General features: G+C 44.6%; 1 protein-coding gene across 1 annotated transcript in view; it reads right to left on the bottom strand.

The window, feature by feature from the left end:
• The window catches only part of LOC306931605 (glycogen phosphorylase, brain form), a 23,769-nt gene extending 2,385 nt beyond the window's left edge, over positions 1 to 21,384 (bottom strand). The window contains exons 1-20 of the mRNA XM_079513048.1: positions 20,985 to 21,384; positions 18,787 to 18,888; positions 18,087 to 18,165; positions 17,667 to 17,770; positions 15,541 to 15,672; positions 15,324 to 15,435; positions 13,747 to 13,829; positions 12,847 to 12,990; positions 12,138 to 12,230; positions 11,521 to 11,667; positions 10,558 to 10,721; positions 10,067 to 10,181; positions 9,621 to 9,722; positions 8,915 to 9,062; positions 7,982 to 8,040; positions 7,324 to 7,465; positions 6,745 to 6,958; positions 5,459 to 5,593; positions 1,865 to 1,931; positions 950 to 1,133 (exon numbers count right to left, since the gene is read on the bottom strand). Coding sequence (XP_079369174.1) covers positions 966 to 1,133; positions 1,865 to 1,931; positions 5,459 to 5,593; positions 6,745 to 6,958; positions 7,324 to 7,465; positions 7,982 to 8,040; positions 8,915 to 9,062; positions 9,621 to 9,722; positions 10,067 to 10,181; positions 10,558 to 10,721; positions 11,521 to 11,667; positions 12,138 to 12,230; positions 12,847 to 12,990; positions 13,747 to 13,829; positions 15,324 to 15,435; positions 15,541 to 15,672; positions 17,667 to 17,770; positions 18,087 to 18,165; positions 18,787 to 18,888; positions 20,985 to 21,230 — 2,556 coding nt within the window. The 5' untranslated portion in view covers positions 21,231 to 21,384 and the 3' untranslated portion in view covers positions 950 to 965. The remainder of the gene's footprint in view (positions 1 to 949; positions 1,134 to 1,864; positions 1,932 to 5,458; positions 5,594 to 6,744; positions 6,959 to 7,323; positions 7,466 to 7,981; positions 8,041 to 8,914; positions 9,063 to 9,620; positions 9,723 to 10,066; positions 10,182 to 10,557; positions 10,722 to 11,520; positions 11,668 to 12,137; positions 12,231 to 12,846; positions 12,991 to 13,746; positions 13,830 to 15,323; positions 15,436 to 15,540; positions 15,673 to 17,666; positions 17,771 to 18,086; positions 18,166 to 18,786; positions 18,889 to 20,984) is intronic.

The raw sequence follows: 21,384 nt of genomic DNA, 5'->3' as shown, positions 1-21,384 counted from the left end.
GTTCACACGGGTGTGATTTCATTACGTCAGACATTATGTCAGACCACAGTTGATCAGTCTATATAAGACCTTACACCACTCAGTTCACACGGGTGTGATTTTCTATTTGTCAGTTCACCTCTCGGCTACCGTATGCTCCGCTCTGTCCCCATGTTAGCTTATCATTGAGTTAGCCATTAGCGCGGCGGAAAGAATGACTCGTCTCTCCTAATCCAGGGCGCTTTCCGTGGTGTTGAACGGATCGATATACTGGCGCTCTGCTCCTCATCCGTCTCTCCCGCAAAATATGAACGCTTTTTGGATCATATATCGTATAAACTAAAACGATTGCAATGTAAGCCAGCTATGTAAAGTGAACTTTTTTTAGTAGATTGTTTCCGGGTCATGGCTTTCCGAGTAAAAGCGGCCATGTTGTTCCGGCACCCCAGAGCTCCTATTTTGAAGGACTTCCGGCACTGATTGTGTTAGCCACAATAATTGTGATTTTTGTATCATCCCATCCCTAATATAAACGTGTGCGTATAACTGTACATCTATATCAGGCAGTCACAGCAACAGGGTCACATAATATATACAGAATTCTAGAATACGACAGATTTTAATGAACGGATGAATATTAAACATTCAACCTCGACACATCCCATACATTCCCCAGAATCAACCGTCCTCTGTGTGATCCCAGTAATTGCGTACTTGAGGAAGTTTAGAGAAACAATGACCGTTGAAGCTAAATTTATGATCCGTCAAGCAGACCTACAGGCTAAATGCGACGTGAACGAGCTTGTAAAGTCTGCTATTCTGCACCGTTACGCGACAACGTATAAATCTGAGCTTTACGTTGCTGTAGTATTGACCTCTGGTCCATAAACATCATATTACCGCCAGCATCATCATCTTCAGATGACTTGCATACAAAACGATGAGCGAGGACGACGTTGAGTCGCCTCACCGCGTAAACGAACACCTCACGCCTCACGGGACTCGAAGAGCGGCTCGTTAGGGGGCGGGATCTTGATGTCGGAAGGCTCCACCCCCCAGATCTCGGTGGCGTACTGGGAGATGGTCCGGTCGCTGGAGAACTTGCCCGAGCCCGCGATGTTCCTGATCACCATGCGGGTCCATTCCTTGGGGTTCTGGTGAGGACAGACGCTCAGTAAGCCAGTGGTTCCCAAACTTTTCATTTCGACAAACAAAAGAGAGATTAGACGTTTGCCCGGTACCCAAACCAGTGAAAATAGCAGATCTACAAGTGCACAACACATCACTTTGCACCGCATTGCAAGCATGAAGATAGTCTATTTTCAGTACTTCTTAATTATTTTGTTTTTATTAATTTAATTATTTGCTTTAAAATGTATATAATTGTTTTTTAATTAAAAACAATAATCTTTTGAAATAATATAAACAAATATGAAAAGTGGACTGACTAAGTAATCAAATGGCAGGTGAGGGGAATTCGGCAGCTGTAGGCTGTGGTTGCCATGGCAATCAATTGGCTCAGGTAGAGCCTGAAAATTGGACAAGTGTGGGGACTTAGGCTCATTGGTCCACTGGTAGAGCCTGACCAGAGCCCTTTCTGGCCGTTCTGGACAACCGTGCATCCGACCGAGTCAAGGCGGTGCACTGCACTCCCTGTGGTGGTGTGGAACGCGTGTGTCGAATTTAAAGTCGGTGGGGCGAACAGATCTCAAGTTACGTGGATTACAGAAGTACGTATTACACACACATACAGAGACTCAGTGCGGTGCATTTATTGTAAGATAGGATGAAAATGGGTGACGTGTTCTTTAAAGATCGTTATTAAGTAAAGTACTTCTTCCACTATGGGAACAAGCTGACATTGAGATGAAACTAGAAGTGTTACCTTGTATAGCTCACTGACGGCCTCCTGGCTGTGGATGTAAGCCTCATAGTCAGCAAACACTTTGAACCTGGAGACACACAACAACCTCATAGTTAACACTTTGAACCTGGAGACACAACACACACACACTGTGGATGTGGGCCTCATAGTACACACACTGTTCGGATTTCGGGAGATTAGCCGAGTATCCGACAAACTCTAGCAACAGGCGGGATTTACTAAAGAATTAACACGCATAGGCTAAACTAAATGTTCCAATAATCGCTTCTCCTTACAAACTCAACATGCTTTTACAAGGTTTTATTAGCTCATTATACAATATAAACACATACAACATACACACTGGTTTGTTTCTCCCTCCCCCTGACACAGGTGGATACAGTACTCCGGATCTTTGCCTAATAGCCTGTTCCTCTCCTAGCTGTCTATGAGGAGTTTAGCCCCTGTTGATCTTGGTACTATTTAGCTCAACACTACCAACTATGTTCACCCATGGTAGTCTACAACCTATGTTCACCGATGTTATACCTATGGTTTTAAATCTGATTGCGTGGGAGACAAACAACAGGCACAGATACATACATTGTTATAATCTAAACATCACACAACACAACACATGATATTAATTAAGCACACTTGTATCTATATTTACCACTGGCCTCCCACCTTCCTGCTCTCCCTGATGGTCTCCTTGGTCCTCATTCACAACGGCGTTTACGCCAGAGTGTAACGGAAGCGTATACAGATACTAAATATCATCGTATTTCTCTGTCCGATCACGCTGCGATTTGCTCCCGTCTTATTCAGGGAAGCTGGTGTAATCACTTCATTTGTGCGGATCGCAGAGTGTAGCCTTTCCGCATTTTTCCCAAGCGATTCGCCTGGTGTCGCCTGGTTAGAACGCCCATCCCACACCATATAAGGCAACAGGAAATATCGAAATACGTCATCATAGCCTGCACCGGGCTTTAAATTATATACAACAGCCGCGATGAGCTTGTAGAGCAGTTAATTTTGACAGGCGGGTCTCTGTCTCTGCACTGACAGATCTTCAAGCAAACAGCACGAGTTTTGTATATAATTATAAACGAAACTTGCCAACTTGGCACGCATTGCTTCACTCCTTGTTAAATGTCAGAACGTTAATAAGTTAACTGATGTTACAGTTACTTTCACATAATGAGAAAGAAGTTAATTTGTACTGTTCACCACACAACCAAATGCTATATTAAAACTCGGCAATGATAAAAGGCCCTATTGATTAGTCTACTGCGGTGATTGATTCCCTGCCCTGCACTGTCGGATTTGGAAAGCAAATATATGGACATACGACATATTTTCTTTCTTTTTTTTCTTGTGGGATTTGGACTTAAGGCTATATTTCATCCGATCCAACTACGTTGTATGTTTCCTCAGCTGCAGGTAAGAGTTGGCTATTCTGTGTGGCGTCCGCATGTGATCAATATACATATTATAAATTAATACCACGACGCAAATGGAGGCAGATAGGTGCTTGCAGCAAATGCATTTAGGCCTACGTGAAACTTTAATTGGCTGAGTCTCTGTCAACATGCTGATCAGCGAGTTACAGTGGTAATAATAATCATCATCAACAGCCTTTCTTCATGTCTGTCCGTCATGTTTGTGAACAAGCGCGAGTGGAGGTGAGCTGGCTTAAAACTATGATATGACTGGCCGACTTTCAAACACGCTGATGCCATTCATTCAAATAGGCTAATGTGGTCTTCTATTTTTTATATAGGGCTAATCCCCCCCCCCCCCCCCCCCCCCCACTGCAGACATTACTACACTAAACAATGTTGGATTCGTACAGTGCAGAATGCAGATAAGTGTATGTTCTTATTATAATTGTGAATTTGTTTTTTAACATGCAGCGCGAGTCCGCGAGACTGCGAGAGCCGATCTACAAGCTCACAGCGCGTTGCACTGCGAGTAGAAAGCTGTCAAGTGAGCAGCGCAATCGCGAATGCTAGAAATATCCTAATAAATAAATAAAAAAGGTGTCGGGCTTGCAGGGGCAGTTTCTGTATGGCACTCTAGGCTAACCTGCCTCTAGAATGCATGCATTTAGGCATACAAGTGATACTTGGCTTTTATATAGGCTATCATTTTTTTATGTGCGACCAATGTTGGGGACACATGCCTACATATTTTATCTGAGATTTGGGGACTTTTAATTGATTCAGCATGAAGACTAAAGCCTTCTTAATAAATCTACGCAAGCCGTACACGACCATGAGAGGTGGCGCAGCTTTCAGCGGAATTTCCGACCAACCCACGTCACCGTCAAGTTCACGTTCAAGTTCATGAATTCCCACGTAATGTGGGAATCCACGTAAATGCCTGTCCGCTCACGCTCCGCTCACGTAACGTCACTTTATGAGCGTAAACGCCGTTGTGAATGAGGACCCTTGAATCTACCCCCCTGCTAGCTTACACACATGATACAGCTGCAGGCCCTGGATGGGTCACTCCTCCCCGGCCAATCAAAAGCCCAATGGCCCCTTCTCCGCCTGAGAGAGGCTGTTCTAAGCCCTTGCCTGTCAGCTAGCTTGCATCACACTCCTTGTGCTGCAAGCCTGGCACTCTCTATGACCAGCTTAACCGGTAGACTCTTAGATATTATTATAAAGGTGTTTGGTAACCCAATATCTAAATATGGACTCTAGAACACATATTGATCACCTATGACAGGATTAAAGTGGTACTTGTTTACACATTGTTCCCCTGCCATTATATGTGCCCATTCAGTGAGTCATCACCCCCACCTCTGTGAGGTGTCTGGTAGACCCCTCACACTCCAGGAAGGTGGCTTATCACCAAAACCCCCCTTTATGGCCTTACTGGAATGTAGAAGACCCACCACTTCAGAGAGTTAGCTCACACACACACACACGATATGGGCATCATAGTCAGCAAACACTTTGAACTTGGAGACACACACACACACACACAACAATCCACTGTTGACAAAAGTTATTCAACTACCTTCTTTCACGGACGAAAACAAAATAAACGAAATAAAAACTACTGTATGATGACTACATGGTAAATGGTGCATTTATCTAGCACTTTTATCCAAAGCACTTTACATAGATTGTGCATTACATTCACACACACACATTCATACACTGATGACGGAGGAAACCATGCAAGGTGCCAACCTGCTCATCAGGCCCAATTAGGGGTTCAGAGTCTTGCTCAAGGACACTTCAACACTAACTCTGGGGGAGCCCGGGATCGAACTGGGAACCTCACGGTTCCCATCAGCCACTATACCGGCCACTCTATCCCTCTAGCTGCGCTCGGGTATTGCACTCTGAAAATAGCATATCTACAAGCTCACAATTTTCGGCACACAGCTGAGTATAAATCACGCATTTCAACGCCACCATATCTATCTATCTATCCATCCATCCATTCATCCATCCATCCATCCATCCATCCATCCATCCATCCATCCATCAAAATGTCCCTGAAGGGATAAATGAAGACCATTTAATTTCCCACCCAGGGTTTCACATCCTACGGTCCCAGAATACCTTGCTGCGGCCCCGCCCCTGCTGTTCTTACCTGTCGTTGTTCATGAGCATGTGGACCACATCTTTAAAAAGGTCCGGCTGTGAAGGACTAAAGCATCCGCTCTCCATCTGATCCATCACCTGCCTCAGCTCTGGTAGACGGTCATAGTACTCTCTGGCATTGTACCTGGAGAGAGAGAGACAGAGACAGAGACAGAGACAGAGACAGAGACACACACACACACACACACACACACACACACACACACACACACACACACACACACACACACACACACACACACACACACACACACACACACACACACACACACACACACACACACACACACACACACACACACACACACACACACACACACACACACACACACACACACACACACACACACACACGTTGTATTACTTTACTTGTGAGGACATTGAGTCCGCGGTCGAATACATATCAATTTTGGGGTCCTTGGCATGAAAAGGTTTGAGAACCCAAGGGTGTAAAACACCATCTTCTGCATAGCAGATGATGGTGGCACGGGCGGTAACGTTGTCGCCTCACAGCTAGAAGGTTACGGGTTCGAATCCCGCCAGGGACACTGTGGGCACCTGGGGCGTGTTCTCTCCTCCGCGTCATCAGCGCCCATATACACTAGGTGGGGTTGGCGAAAGGGCCTTTCGGTGTGGAGTTTGCATGTTCTCTCCGTGTCCCCTAGAGTAAGTACCCTCACAAAAAAAACATGTAGTAATCCTCGTCTCTATACTGCCTGCCCCTGGTCAGCTGGGGCACCTGATGGAGGGGAAAGGACCTGGTTGGAAAAATGTGTTCTTTCCACGTGCTACGTCCTACCAGGGAAACTTCCCCCTGTCAGGTGATGCGAAGCGGCTTGGACTCCTCATGCATTGAAGGAAGCATGAGTTCAGTTCGGGGCTCTCCCCAGGTTGGCAGAGGGTGAGTAGCGCACAGGATTTCAACTTAGGCAATTGGCACCGGGTGAAAAATTAGTTACAAAAATAAAATAAAACAAGAAATGTCATATTATACCAGCTTGCAGCTGTGTGTGTGCTGTGAGTGAGAGAGAGATTAACATTCCAATCATTCTTCTTTTGTGGTCCTTAATTCTAGGCTAGGGGAGAGAGTGTGTGTGGGGGGAACGTCTCCCCATTGGCTTGACGGATAGCCAAATAGCCAATGGTCAAAAAGCGTAGAAGTGAAAAGAAGAGTTGAGTTGAATAAGAAGTGTTGAAGTATGAGCTGCTTGATACATGATCAGCTCTGCAAGCTGATGAAAAGCAGATGATGGATGAATGAGTCCTCTCACTCACCCGTGCTGCTGCTGGTCCATGCGCTCCACGTCCTCCACCCTCATGCCGAAGATGAACAGGTTGTCCTCCCCGGCCTCCTGGGCCATCTCCACCGTGGCTCCGTCCATGGTGCCGATGGTCAGCGCTCCGTTCAGCATGAACTTCATGTTGCCTGTCCCCGAGGCCTCTGTACCCGCCACGGAGATCTGCTCCGACAGGTCTGATGCCGGGATCACTGTGGGCCGCACGCACGCAGTGTTCATTTCATTTTGACAGCAAGCTCTGATTTAGTTCGCAGTCTTTTGAAAAACACACCATTTAGTTTTAGTCCAGTTGTTGGCATCTTTATTGTTTAGACTTAATTAGTTAATCACAAATACCTTAGCCTCGGAAACCCAGACGATTTTATTTTCAGGGAGAAAATCAAATCCTTAAACCTAACTTCTAAATGTCAAATCCAAACCTGAATCTTTTTCTATTTGTAATCGCTAAAGGACAAAGAAAATTGTCCTGACAATGTCCATTTCTCAACTTCTACTATAATGCGGTCCTCACAAGTATGGTAACACACACGCACGCACACACACACACGCACACTACCTTTCTCAGCCAGAGACACCCTGTAGTTCTCTAGGTAGATGACCTTCAGCCTGTCACCCACGGTGGGGTCATTGTTGACCACCTGACCCACAGAGGTGATCAACTTGATGATCATCTTGGCCATGTGGTAGCCTGGCGCCGCCTAGTGGAGCACACGTCTCATTACAAGTCATTCATCAGTGGTTCTCATACCCACCAGTGTGGCCATGACATATTGTAATTAATGGGTCTCCAAATAATACCATTTTTATTGAAAATATAGCTTTTTTTAAGGGACCAAGTAAGGACGTTGGTCCCTTATTGTTTTTGTCTTTTTTTTCTTCTCCTTCTTCCGCCAAAAATAGCAGTTCTGGCTGAACTGTGCAGTCGGTTTTCGCGAAACGTGGCAATATGGTAGAGGGCCATGCCAAACGGTGACTATGCAAAGCCCACGGCCATTGGCCAAAGGGTGGCGCTATAGTACTCAATTGAAAATGCAATCTTTGACCACGCATAGCTCATGAACTGTTTTACAGAATAAATAAAATAAAACTTTGATACACGTATGAGACTACAACTTTCGTGCTCTAACTTTTGACCTCTGACCTTTAGATCACCGGCCATTTTGAATGATATGAAAAACAGTTCAAATCTATCTCCTCCCGCAACATAACTGTACCTTTCCTCCGATCATCACTGTCCTGGGAACAAAGTGCTTGCTGGGATCTTTCTTGATGCCTAAACCACAACAAGAAAAAATGTTTCGCTTTGTGCAAATCACCTGTAGTTCTGTGCTGCACAGACTGGTTATTTTGATTATTTGTTTGGAGAGCGTAACAGACGTGTACTTACGGTTGTACAGGGTGATGATGTAACAGACGTGTACTTAAGGTTGTACAGGGTGATGATGTAACAGACGTGTACTTACGGTTGTACAGGGTGATGATGTAACAGACCTGTACTTACGGTTGTACAGGGTGATGATGTAACAGACGTGTACTTAAGGTTGTACAGGGTGATGATGTAACAGACGTGTACTTACGGTTGTACAGGGTGATGATGTAACAGACGTGTACTTACGGTTGTACAGGGTGATGATGTAACAGACGTGTACTTAAGGTTGTACAGGGTGATGATGTAACAGACGTGTACTTACGGTTGTACAGGGTGATGATGTAACAGACGTGTACTTACGGTTGTACAGGGTGATGATGTAACAGACGTGTACTTACGGTTTTACAGGGTGATGATGTAACAGACGTGTACTTACGGTTGTACAGGGTGATGATGTAACCGAGGTGTACTTACGGTTGTACAGGGTGATGATGTAACAGACCTGTACTTACGGTTGTGCAGGGTGATGATGTAACAGACGTGTACTTAAGGTTGTACAGGGTGATGATGTAACAGACGTGTACTTACGGTTGTACAGGGTGATGATGTAACAGACGTGTACTTACGGTTGTACAGGGTGATGATGTAACAGACGTGTACTTACGGTTGTACAGGTTGATGATGTAACAGACGTGTACTTACGGTTGTACAGGGTGATGATGTAACAGACGTGTACTTACGGTTGTACAGGGTGATGATGTAACCGACGTGTACTTACGGTTGTACAGGGTGATGATGTGCAGGCAGTTGAGCAGCTGTCTCTTGTACTCGTGGATCCTCTTCACCTGAACGTCAAAGATGGACTCTGGGTTGATCTTCACCTGGTACTCCTTCTCCAGGTAGGCAGCAAACTTCTGCTTGTTCTCCTGGTTATCACGAAGGAGCACAGGGATTAAAATACATTTGTGAAACAGCATGGGGAAAGGAGCCATTTTCAATGAGATGCGAGGATGGTTTAATAGTGGGATGGTTTGGAGGTGCAGCCCAATCTGACAGGCGGAGCCACAAGTGGGCACACTCCTGCAAAACGCCTGCGTTCGTGCTCGTCTTGTGCACACACTAGACTAGAGGATGAACTAGTTGTATCTAGGTGACACTGGAGGAGTGCAGTCAGTGTGATCACAATGGTACAAGCAGGTACCATTGGGATCATGGATACAAAACAAGCCCACTGTGGCTTTTAGTGTTATCCTTTCAGCATAACCTACATTAACAATTCTGCTAATACAGTATTCAATCAATCACAACTGCTGTGGCACACACTGACAGACATACAGACAAATAGGCAGGCAGGCATGTAGAGTAGGCATGCATAGTGTACGTATAGACAGACAGACAGACAGACAGACAGACAGACAGACAGACAGACAGACAGACAGACAGACAGACAGACAGACAGACAGACAGACAGACAAGGTGTGCACCTGTTTAACTTTGGCCACGTCTCTGATGAAAGCCTCGTCATCGATGAAGTCCAGAAGCTTCTTCAGCTGGTACATGTCTGTCAGGAAGTCCTCTCCGATTCTCTGCAGCACAAACACACCAATACTGTACCACTTTAGTAGCATTACTACTAGTACTGCTACAGACGTCATTTAAAAAAGAAATAGGGGGTGGAAAGTTACCATAATACAGCCCCATTTCTAAAATAGTGGATCTACACAAGCTCTCAACGTGTCACTTGACCACACGTTGAGAGCTTGGAGATCCACTATTTTCACCATTTAGGTGGCAATTGCCAGCCCCTGATGCCCCAAATGATGCCCCTGGGTAGAGGAGATCAAATCAAACTTAATTTTCGGTAGTAAGAAGAGTACTGGTAGTAGTCCTAGTATTGGTACTAGTGCTAGTATTACTAAGTCTTACCAACCTCAACTATAACATCAGCCAGTCCAGGGTTACACAGCAGTAACCATCGTCGAGGCGTGATACCGTTGGTTTTATTCTGAAACTTCTCTGGCTCTACCTCAAAGAAGTCCTTAAAACTGCAAAACAAACACAAACGTGTAAATATCACATGCAGTACAAAACATACTGTATATCGTTGCTGGCCTGCAACGAAAATTAGGTATACTGGTTGGTTCTATGTTATGCCTGGCCTACTAAGCAGGCACGTCAGATGCACTACTTAACAAGACAGCTGTCTATAAGCGCCATACAGCTCTCTTACAATGTTAAAAAAACGAAGGCGCGTGCACGTTGTAGCAATGACAAATGTGTACAAATGCATAAGGGTAGGTGAGGTAGCATTTGGTGTTAAGAATAGAGGGCTTCTTGATGATGTCAGTGTGGCTCTGGGCCACTCTGTTGACAGCGTGGGAGCCCACCAAACACACACAACCACACACTCTATGTTCTCACATGGTGCTCTTGACGATGTCAGAGTGGATCTGGGCCACTCCGTTGACGGTGTGCGAGCCGACCACACACAGGTGAGCCATGTTGATGCGTTTAGGATCGCCCTCCTCTATCAGGGACATCCTCCTCACACGCTCCACGTCTCCTGGGAACATGGAACTGATCCTCTGCACGCGCACGCGCGCACACACACACACACACACACACACACACACACACACACACACACACACACACACACACACACACACACACACACACACACACACACACACACACACACACACACACACACACACACACACACACACACACACACACACACACACACACACACACACACACACACACACACACACACACACACACACACACACTTCAGAAATATAGATCACATTTGTGTGACACAGACACACACACACACACACACACACACACACACACACACACACACACACACACACACACACACACACACACACACACACACACACACACACACACACACACACACACACACACACACACACACACACACACACACACACACACACACACACACACACACACACACACACACTTCAGAAATATAGATCACATTTGTGTGACACAGACACCTGCTTTAGACAATATACAGTAGATCAGTGGTTCCCAAACCTTTCAGGTCGAGATCCAAAAGAGAGATTACGTTTGCCCGGGACTCAAACTAGCGCAGAACTTGTACTGTAGATCGGCTATTTTCACTACATTATTTTTAATTCATGGAATTTCAATGAAATGTCCTTGTTTCCATTTGTTTTACAATGAATACAACTATATATATTTAAAAAATAAATAACAAAACAATGTTTTGAAATATATATTTTTTAGATGTTTACTTGAGACCCATAAACGGGTCCCAGTTTGGGAAACAGTGATCACAATATATTTTTAAGACATATGTGTGTGTGTGTGTGTGTGTCTTACATCCAGGTGTCTCTGGTTGATCTCATAAATGATGTGGAGGTGTCGGGGGAGCAGTTTCTCAAACAAACAGACGGGCCATCTCTCCAAGGCCTCTGGCAGGACTGTGTGGTTGGTGTATGCACACGTTTTCACTGTAATGTCCCATGCCTGCACGCGCACAGGCACACACACACGCACACGCAGGCAGGCGCGCACACACACACACACACACACACACACACACACACACACACACACACACACACACACACACGGTTGCAGGATAACAAACACAATGTTCCCACTGTGCAAGTACAATGTTAATTGTATGTACTTCCTAATAAAAAATACACAATGGGTCGGGAGCATCCATAAAAAAAAACACGGTGAGGCAGCATTCTGCTTCCACGGCCTGGAACAAACTCCCATTACACCGAAAACTGGCAGCTTCTGTATATAGCTTTATTGTGTTGTTATTCATGTCCTCACTGTTCTGCCTGATTCACTGCCTTTTTTGCTATTATTTAAATGTTTTAGGTTTTCTGTATTGCTCTGTAAAGTATTGCTCTGTAAAGCACAAAGGTTGTTTATTATTATTACGTATGTGTATATTCCATGCATTGCACAGTCGCGCGCACCTTGTCCCAGTCCAGCTTCTCCACGTCCAGTAGTATTCTCATCAGCTCAGGGATGGCCAGCGCTGGATGTGTGTCGTTCAGCTGGATAGCCACCTAGCACAGCGCAGGAAGTACACACATTATAACCACCACAGAAGAAGAAGAGGAAACCCTGGGCCAGCTGTATCTGCAAAGATGGTGGATATTTAGGAAGATCCACCATCCCTATTGTAGCCACTAGAGGCGAAATGGAGCACAAATGGCATACAAAATGGTCCAGTAAGTGAGCGCCGTCTGACGGCAAATGGCAAAAAGGTATAATGCTGCTAGATCTCGCGAGAGTGTGTTACTGGGACAGAGAAATAACTAAAACAACGTTGATTTTCTCCTCATTTGTCTCTATGAAAAAAGCTAATTTAGTGTCAAAATGTTGGGAGGATTGTGTGGCTTGTGGCAAAAGTTGGAAAAAATTGTGATTTGAAGTCATGTCACACATCCCTAGTAAGGATGTATTCATTAGGCCCGGACAGTTAACACAACCGTCCAGGCACCGATGCTGCTGAGCCAGCCTGACGGCGTGCCGCGGGTTCGACTCACGATCCTGACGGCCTTTGCCGCGTGTCTTCCCCCATCTCTCTCCCCATTTCCTGTCAGTCTACTTTCATCCTAACAATTAAAAAATATCTTAAAAAAGGGGATGTATTCATTAGTTTCCCCCCCTCGGTGTGACCTTGTCAGGGAAGGTGTCGAAGGACGTCCTGACGGGGTCTCTGCAGCCGAACTTGGAGGATTTGAACCTGCGGATGATGTCCTGCAGGGTGGCAGCCACCACAAAGTACTCCTGCTTCAAGCGCAGCTCCTTGCCCTCGAAGAACTGGATACACACACACACACACACACACACACACACACACACACACACACACACACACACACACACACACACACACACACACACACACACACACACACACACACACACACACACACACACACACACACACACACACACACACACACACACACACACACACACACACACACACACACACACACACACACACACACACACACACACACACACACACACACACACACACACGGGATAAAGAGTTTGTAAAAAAACAAATTGGCAAGCAATGAGGTTTGGTGTAAAGGAGAAAAAAGAAGGGCACGAGTACTAGCCTGGCATAGTGTGGTATAGCCTGTTACCATAACATTAAACAATGTTAAACTCACCAACATTGCAGCTATACGGAAAGCTTGAATTATCCTCTTTCTATCTACAAAGTTTTTGTTCCATAAAAATCCACTGTAGACATGTTGTGAGCCACTTTATCTGAGTAGTTGCTTATTTTTGTGTCAGAGTTTGGAAGTGCTCCTTTTCAATGACGCAACGTCTTACTGCCTACTGCATTATGTGACATTTAGAAACAGGTGGTATGCAGGACAGTGATTTTCAACAAGCACATCCAAACTCCACTGCTCCATGCTGGTTAATGTTTTGCCACTGGGGGCGTGTCCTGGTGGAAATGTGCATACTCTCAATTTGGTCTTCACCACATGGGCCTGCAAAGAATGAATATCTGTATATATCACACACACAAAAACACACATAGATTTGACTCACATTGTCGTTGGGGTAGAGGACTCTAGAGATGTTCTCTGCCAAGTTGCGATCTAAAACAGCTTCAATGTAATCTCCAACGTTAACTAGACACACACACACACACACACACGCACGCACACACACACACAGTAACGACATGACATTCTAATGTTAACTAGACACCAAATAGCGACACGCCTGTGCAAAATCATAAATAGCAGAGTAAGCATGAGATCTAGTCAACAAACAAGGTATATAGTCACACAATAAAAGTGCAGAGAGAACAATGTAGTCCCTCAAAGAAGCCTGGATACCAGGTAAACAATGAACCTAGCATCTGTTTTAAATCAACATGCTCTAAATCTAAATAGATAACATTCTTAACATTTGTGGTGGAGAAACATATGAGTAACAATAGCCAGTCTGCATAGCAAAGTGGCATAAAGAAGATACAAGGAGAGTAAAGTGCTAGGGGTTGAGGTGGAGTCTGAACTTGAAGGCATGAGTGTTAATTGGGAGTGAAGGGAATTTCGTCGAAGAAACCTGTCCAAAACGGTTACTTTTCAGGATTCAAATTAAAAAATAGCAAAAGTAGCAGATCTACCAGCTCAAGACGTGGCACAAAGTGGATCTGCTGCTTTTGATGCTTTTGTGTGACTCTGTAGTATGATGAAGTAGGGAGTTCATTTATGAAAAAAACAAATAAAACAATATGGAGATAGGAGGTTTCGTCCCGCCAAGGACGATGTATGACTGCAAATGCAATGGGGAGTTTGAGAGCCAGGTCAGAGAAAAGTCTAGGACGTGTGGAGCGTTTTCCGGGGTGGGAGTTTGAGAGCCAGGTCAGAGAGCGTTTTCCGGGGTGTTATAGGCAAGGCTCGGACAGCACTCCTACTGAGTGAGCGTGGGAAGGGTTTTAGGGTTGTATCGTGTCTTGAATTAAGTGCTATGCCTTCAGTTGTCTTATACACCAACCACGTTTTGTACTGGGTCAGGGTGCGGGCAAGAGAACGGAAAAGGGGGAAGTGGTATAAAAATAACTGACAAAAGTATCAATACTGCCATGCAGAAATACGTAAAGTAAAAGTCCTGTAATCAAAATTTACTTGAGTAAAATTACAAGATTATTGGCATCAAAACATACTTAAATGTCTTCTACATCCTGACAGTATTCTGAAAAAGCTATGTTTCTATGTCAGTCGTTCAAAAATAGCAGACCTACAAGCTCGTAGCGCACCACTCGGTGGCGCGCTATGAGCTTGTAGATCTGCTATTTTTCAATAGCTAAAGCATAACATAATGCTAACACCAAAAGGGGTTCCCGCCCAAAATGCGTTAAGTATCAAAAGTAAAAGTACTCCGTTTCAAGTTTTCAATTTCATACATTTTGAAAATGGCTCTGACAGCTAGTGGAGTAGAAGAAAAATAGTTGGAAATATTCCAGTAAAGTAAAAATGATTGTGTACATATACATAGTTACTTTACACCACTGACGTTTTGTACTGAGTGCGGGCACTGGGTGCCCCCCCATCCTTGTGAAAAGGTTGAGAACCACTGAAATAGACAACACATAGATGAAACAAATTGAACGAACGTACAGTTCTGGAGGTTGAAGTCGTTGGGAGCTTTAGCAGACCACAGTCTCATGGTGTTCACAGTGTTGTTCTTGTATCCGGGGACCGGAGTGTCGTACGGCATCGCTAAGACCACCTGGCACGCACGCACGCACGCACACACGCACACTCTAAGTAAATTAGTTGGTCGTATTCAAAATAACGTGATGGGTGGGTGTGTGAGTGTATTTGTGTCACACACCTGTGTGTCCATCCATTTGACTCCATGCTCTGTGTGTTGCACGTGGCCATAGAAGTGCACGGGCAGCATGTATTCAGGCCGCGCCTTCTCCCAGGGGTTGCCATAGCGCAGCCAATCATCGGCCTCCTCCACCTGGGAGAGGAAAAGTAGAGTTTTACCATTTTAAGCGGTGCTAGCCGCTTCTACATCTGACTTTGTGTTTGTATGCATGTACTGTATGACTGCATGCATGTACAGTATGTGTAAATAGGGCATGTTTCCATTTTACACTTACCTCTGCATACAGCTAGGGGTACACGTACCACCCATTTGAGAAAAACTTCTAGAGGAACTGAACTGTTTTAAATCGGCACGCGGGAGAAATCACCCTTCAACTATATCTGCCAGACATAGTAGCCCAACACCTTGCATCCAGCAGCCCGACCCAGTAGTCACAGCAGTTCCCACAACATTATTGTCTCCACCAGGCCGAAGGCATGGGGAGAGAGTATGTTTTGCACTCCGTCCGTCCGTCCGTGTGTGTGTGTGTGTGTGTGTCCGTCCGTCCGTCCTTCCGTCTGTGAACAGCTAATCTCCGGCACCGTTAACCCGGTCGATGCCACATTCTGCACACACACTCCCTGGATGCCAACGATGAACCTCTGCCCCAAACTTTCCAGAACGGCCTGTTATAGCGCCACCAGGAGGCCGCTTTGTGCAAAACAAGTTTTTGGACAGTACACCTACAGATTTTGTCCAAACATCACGCAAATTGGTACACAGTCTCTCTAGAGCCATTCAACGAAACGGGTCTTTCAGATTTCTCAGACTCCATCCTGATTGGCTAAGATTGGCTTCCAAAGTTCGCAGGAGTGCTCAGATTCTAACTAAATGCTGCAAATCATGAACACATTGTGTGATTTCCGTGAAATTGTGCACGCACATTCCCACTAGGCCGAGGAAGAAATGCCACATGAACATTTTCAACTCAGCCTCATGGTGGCGCTATAACTGGCCGAAAAGTGTTTTTACATCTAACTGCACGGATCTGTGGATAACTTTGTATGCCAACTCCCTAGAGGCCAAGGAAAAACCTTTGCCTGGAATTTTTCACATCTGCTCTTTATAGCGCCACCAGGAGGCCGACCTATGTAAAACACATTTTCTAATATTACTCCTTCAGATTGTATCCACATTTCACGCAAATCGGTACACATGCTCTTCATAGTCATGTGATCAACACGGGTTTGTTTGCTTTCTCATAATCCACCCTCATTGGCTACGATTGGCTTCTAAACCTTTCAGGAGTAGCCCGCTTTGTACCCGTTTTGTACAAATCGCCACAACTACTCAACGCAGCGTCCGATTGTGGTGAAACTGTCCATGCATATTCCCACTAGGCTTTGGAAGAAATGTCACTTGACAGTTTTCAAATCAGCCTCATGGTGGCGCTACAACAGGCCAAGCCGCGTCACACACACACACGTTTATATTGCTCCTAAACATTTTGCCAAACATCACACACACACTCCTATCCTCCTGGTGGAGACCTGTGCCCAGAAGGGCACTTTTTCTAGTTTACTATTCTGTGCCGATCGGGTTGCAACTCGGAGTCGGCTCAAGCGAACTTCGCAACGTGCTCACTTTAGCTCGCTTGGTGGTGGCTCTTGTTGCTCAAGTTCACTTGAGACGGCGCCCCTCCGTGCCGGTCTGAAACTTTACTTTATCGGAAGAAAAAAAGAAGAAAAAAAAGCCACTGAGAGTGCCGAGATGGGGCATTCGGTCTGTATTAGAATATGACAACACCAAACTTCTGTAAAAAGAAAGAAACCCGGCCAGAAGCCCCACCCCTTAGAGTCGAGGCTTCCCATCCCATATTTCTGGCAGAAGCCCTTGACAGGTGATTTCTCCATTCTTCTTTCTATTGTTCATGTCCTAAACTTAAGTTTGTGTGAGTGTGAGCGTGTACGTATGTAGTCCCTGAGGAAGACCATCTAGGCCAGGGGTTCCCAAAGTTAGGGTCACGGGGCACTGACAGTGGTGTCGCGTGAGTCAATGACAGCATTATTTTGGGGTCGGGCTGAAAAGTTTGGGAAGCCATGTTCTAGTCTGGGGGCCGTGCAGGCTTTTATTCATGTGTATTGTACCTGCCATCCATTGGTGATTCTCTGGTTGAAGATCCCAAACTCGTATCGGATCCCGTAGCCGTAGGCTGCCAGGCCCAGCGTGGCCATGGAGTCCAGGAAACAAGCTGCGTAGGGGGGGGGCAGACAGACAGAAAGACTCCTTCTATTGGTGCTTTTAATCAGTGTAGCCATGGGCCAACATCTGACATGGACTGTCCCTCTGATGTACTCGTTCCAGATCCTATCCATCCTTGTTATTCCCATAGAGAACCTCAACATTTTAGTCTCTGCTTCTTGTCTTTTCCTCAGTGCGACTGTCTCTGAAATTATTTTCATATTGTCTTTCTTTCTTATTAGTTTTTTGCGTGATCGTCTTGCTTAACCACAATGCCACTGAGCTGTCGTAAGTGAATGCAATGTCTGTATTGTGTGAACATGTACCTGCGAGTCGACCGAGTCCTCCGTTTCCCAATCCAGCATCCTCCTCGATCTCTTCCAGCTCCTCAATGTCTAACCCCAACTACACACACATGCACGCACACACAAGCATACAGCAGGTACGTCACAGATAAACAAGTTGTTGATGATGATATTTATGGAGCAAACATCAATATTCAATTGTATGTATCGTTTTCATTAAAGTTTCTTAATGGCATAATTCAACAATATTGCTCCAGGTGTTTATTAAATGGAGTAAGACTTGTGAATAACAGCTTAAGGACACAGAGCAAATGATTCGACACTGTTGAAACAATACAAGTCACAATCCATCAATATTTGCATAATCGTCTCTGTCAGGTGGAAACCTCATGTCTAATAGGGCTGTTACGATTACACATTTAAGTTGATGATTGTCACACAAATAATTGCAGTTAACAACTTAATTGTATATTTTTTTGCATTGAACATTGGAACATTACAATTTGTATTTTTGTTTGCTTTTTTAGGCTTCATTATTACAAATTGCAAACACACACACACACACACACACACACACACACACACACACACACACACACACACACACACACACACACACACACACACACACACACACACACACACACACACACACACACACACACACACACACACACACACACACACACACACACACACACACACACACACACACACACACCTGATAAATGGCCTCATCACAGGCGTTCTGCAAACCCAGATTTATCATGGTGTTCTGGAGAGTTCTGCCCATGTAGAACTCCAGGGACAGGTAGTGAACTCTCTGAAACAAAATTAACACTCATCTTTTAATTTCTCTAATAACAACCATGGTTGAAAAAAACAAAAGTTGTCCTTTAAGGCTATGGAGCAGAGCTAGGGTTAACTTGTAACATATAGCATTTCCATTAATTGTGCTATTACGGTATAGGGTATAACATGAATAGAATTCATCCATGCACCACTGCACTTTCTGAATGCTTACTCTTGGCCAAAGAGATTCTATAACAAGAGACGACACTCCCATAGTAACAACCAGCACCCAGTCCATCCGACATTTTGGGGTTATGACACAACTTCTGGTTGCTTTAAAAATATTAAAAAGTCATGCTGTACAACGTGTTTTATTCTACTATCATATATTTAATGCTTCTACAGAATTGTTCTGTGTTGAACAGAGAAAAATATGCATACTACTATAACTATTTACTCATTTATTTATTATGAATGGATCAAAGTAGAAATGAGCAACTTATTCTTTCAGAATTTCAGGGTGCATGTATGCACATGCACTCGGGCGACCATGCATGTTCATGTGCATGTTTGAGGTGTTACATCATGTTACATTAACACAATACTTCTGCATATCTGTATGTGCACATGCTGCCATCTTGGAGTGATGCACCATCTAGTGGTGATTCCAAAAATATAAGTTGATGTTTGAGTTTCTCTCTTGTTATAGAGTCTCTTGGCATCCAGCAGCAGTAGGGTAGGTTACTGGGTTAAAGGGATATTCCACTTGAATGAACAAATTCACATTCCCATATGAAGTGAGGGGTGCTCTTATCATCATAATACATCATCTCATTTTGGCCAATCACAATTTGCGTCTTCAATGTTTATTCTCTAGTTTTTTTACACAAACACTCAAAACTAGTCATAGGTGCCGTGGTGGTAGCCAAACGACATTTGTGTTTACAATCTAGTTTTTGAGGGACGCTAGCCCCTCCTATATACAGCTTTTGTCCCCACACGTCTCAATATTTGCCATTGACAATGAAAGGAGAAATTAGGTAAAATGTCCGCCAAATATGACGTAAATTTAACCAACCAATCACATACATTCAGTTGTTCATGAGATGATGATGTATAATGATAAGAGTGCCCCTCACTTCACACGGGTGTGATAGAAGGGTCCCAAAAGGGGCTAATCAGTCACCAGTTGTCAATTAATGTATTATATGATGGTTAAAATTGAGTTGAAATCAAATGGAGTTTAAATCAGCATCAACATAAAGCTTGTCAACATACGGAAGCACACAGTGCTGTAAAATATCATCATCATAGACGGTTGTGTTGACACTCTGGACAGTCTGGACTTTGATAAAACAGTGATGATTTAGCCCATGTTATCGGCTGGTGTTGGTCCACTGACAGTGAAAACTTAACACTGGCTTCAACTGATCGCACTACTTTGTGCTTCAGTATGTCGACAAGCTTTATAGAGATGCTGATTTTCCTTTCCAGCTCAATTTGGCACTGCAGTGACCACAGTGCCAAAACGACTAGTAATTGGTGTACTGACCATGGTATTGCTGTGCTTAACTGCCAACTGGCCTGGACCCCACAGATAATCTAGGTTGTAGGCTATTGTCAAGAGGAAGGTGTGACTGAGAGTCAGTGAGATGAGACACTAGATTCAACAATACAAATGAGCCTAAAAGAAAACGTGGGCTTCCATAACACCTCAACAGTGCCATAGGTGACAGGCTGATCACCTCCATGACACGCCCCATTGATGAAATAATTTGTTCAAAAGTAGCCCAGGCCAAGGATTCAGATGGTCGACATTTCCCGATTAAAAATATTGATAGGATTGGATTGATATAGGATTTTTAGATTTTCATGAGCTGTATGCCATTATCATTATCATCACGATTAAATTGTTTTACATACTTCACGTTATGCGCAATGAATTGAGAATATATGAAAGTTTCACTTTTTTAACGTAAGAAAATGAACTTTTACACAATATTCTATTTTTTTAGGGGGTCTGGGGTGTTGACAAAAGCCCGAGTAGACGATAAAATGACTTTAAAAGAAAGTGAATGCCTTTCTTTAAGCCAGGTTATTGCCTTGATGTCGTCGACTCCCAGTTACCTTGGGGTCCTTCTCGTAGTAGTACTGCTGCGTGCGGATCCAGCGCCCCACCAGGTGGTCCCTAACGGTGTGCGCCAGGGCGAAGTAGTAGTCCCTGGGGGTCGCGACGTTCCTGTCCTTCACCAGGGTGAAGTGGAGGTGTCTGTTGAAGCTCTTCTTGATCTCGCCCACGTCGCCCAGCCCGGCGATGCCCCGCACGCTGATCTGCTTCCTCTTGTCCTGGTCGCTCAGAGGCGGCGTCGCCATGATCTTTGATAGATCCCCCCCACAGCAACAACAAACCTTATGATGATAATAATAATAATAAAGCTGTTTTGTTGTTGTTATGAGCTTTGGGTGTTGTTTGTTTGTTGTTGAATGTATGTGTGCGTGCAGTGCACTACAGTATTGTGTTTGTGTT

This window comes from Electrona antarctica (genome assembly GCF_951216825.1).
Source record: "Electrona antarctica genome assembly, chromosome: 10".
Classification (NCBI taxonomy): domain Eukaryota; kingdom Metazoa; phylum Chordata; class Actinopteri; order Myctophiformes; family Myctophidae; genus Electrona; species Electrona antarctica.
This window is presented reverse-complemented; position numbering and strand designations above follow the sequence as displayed.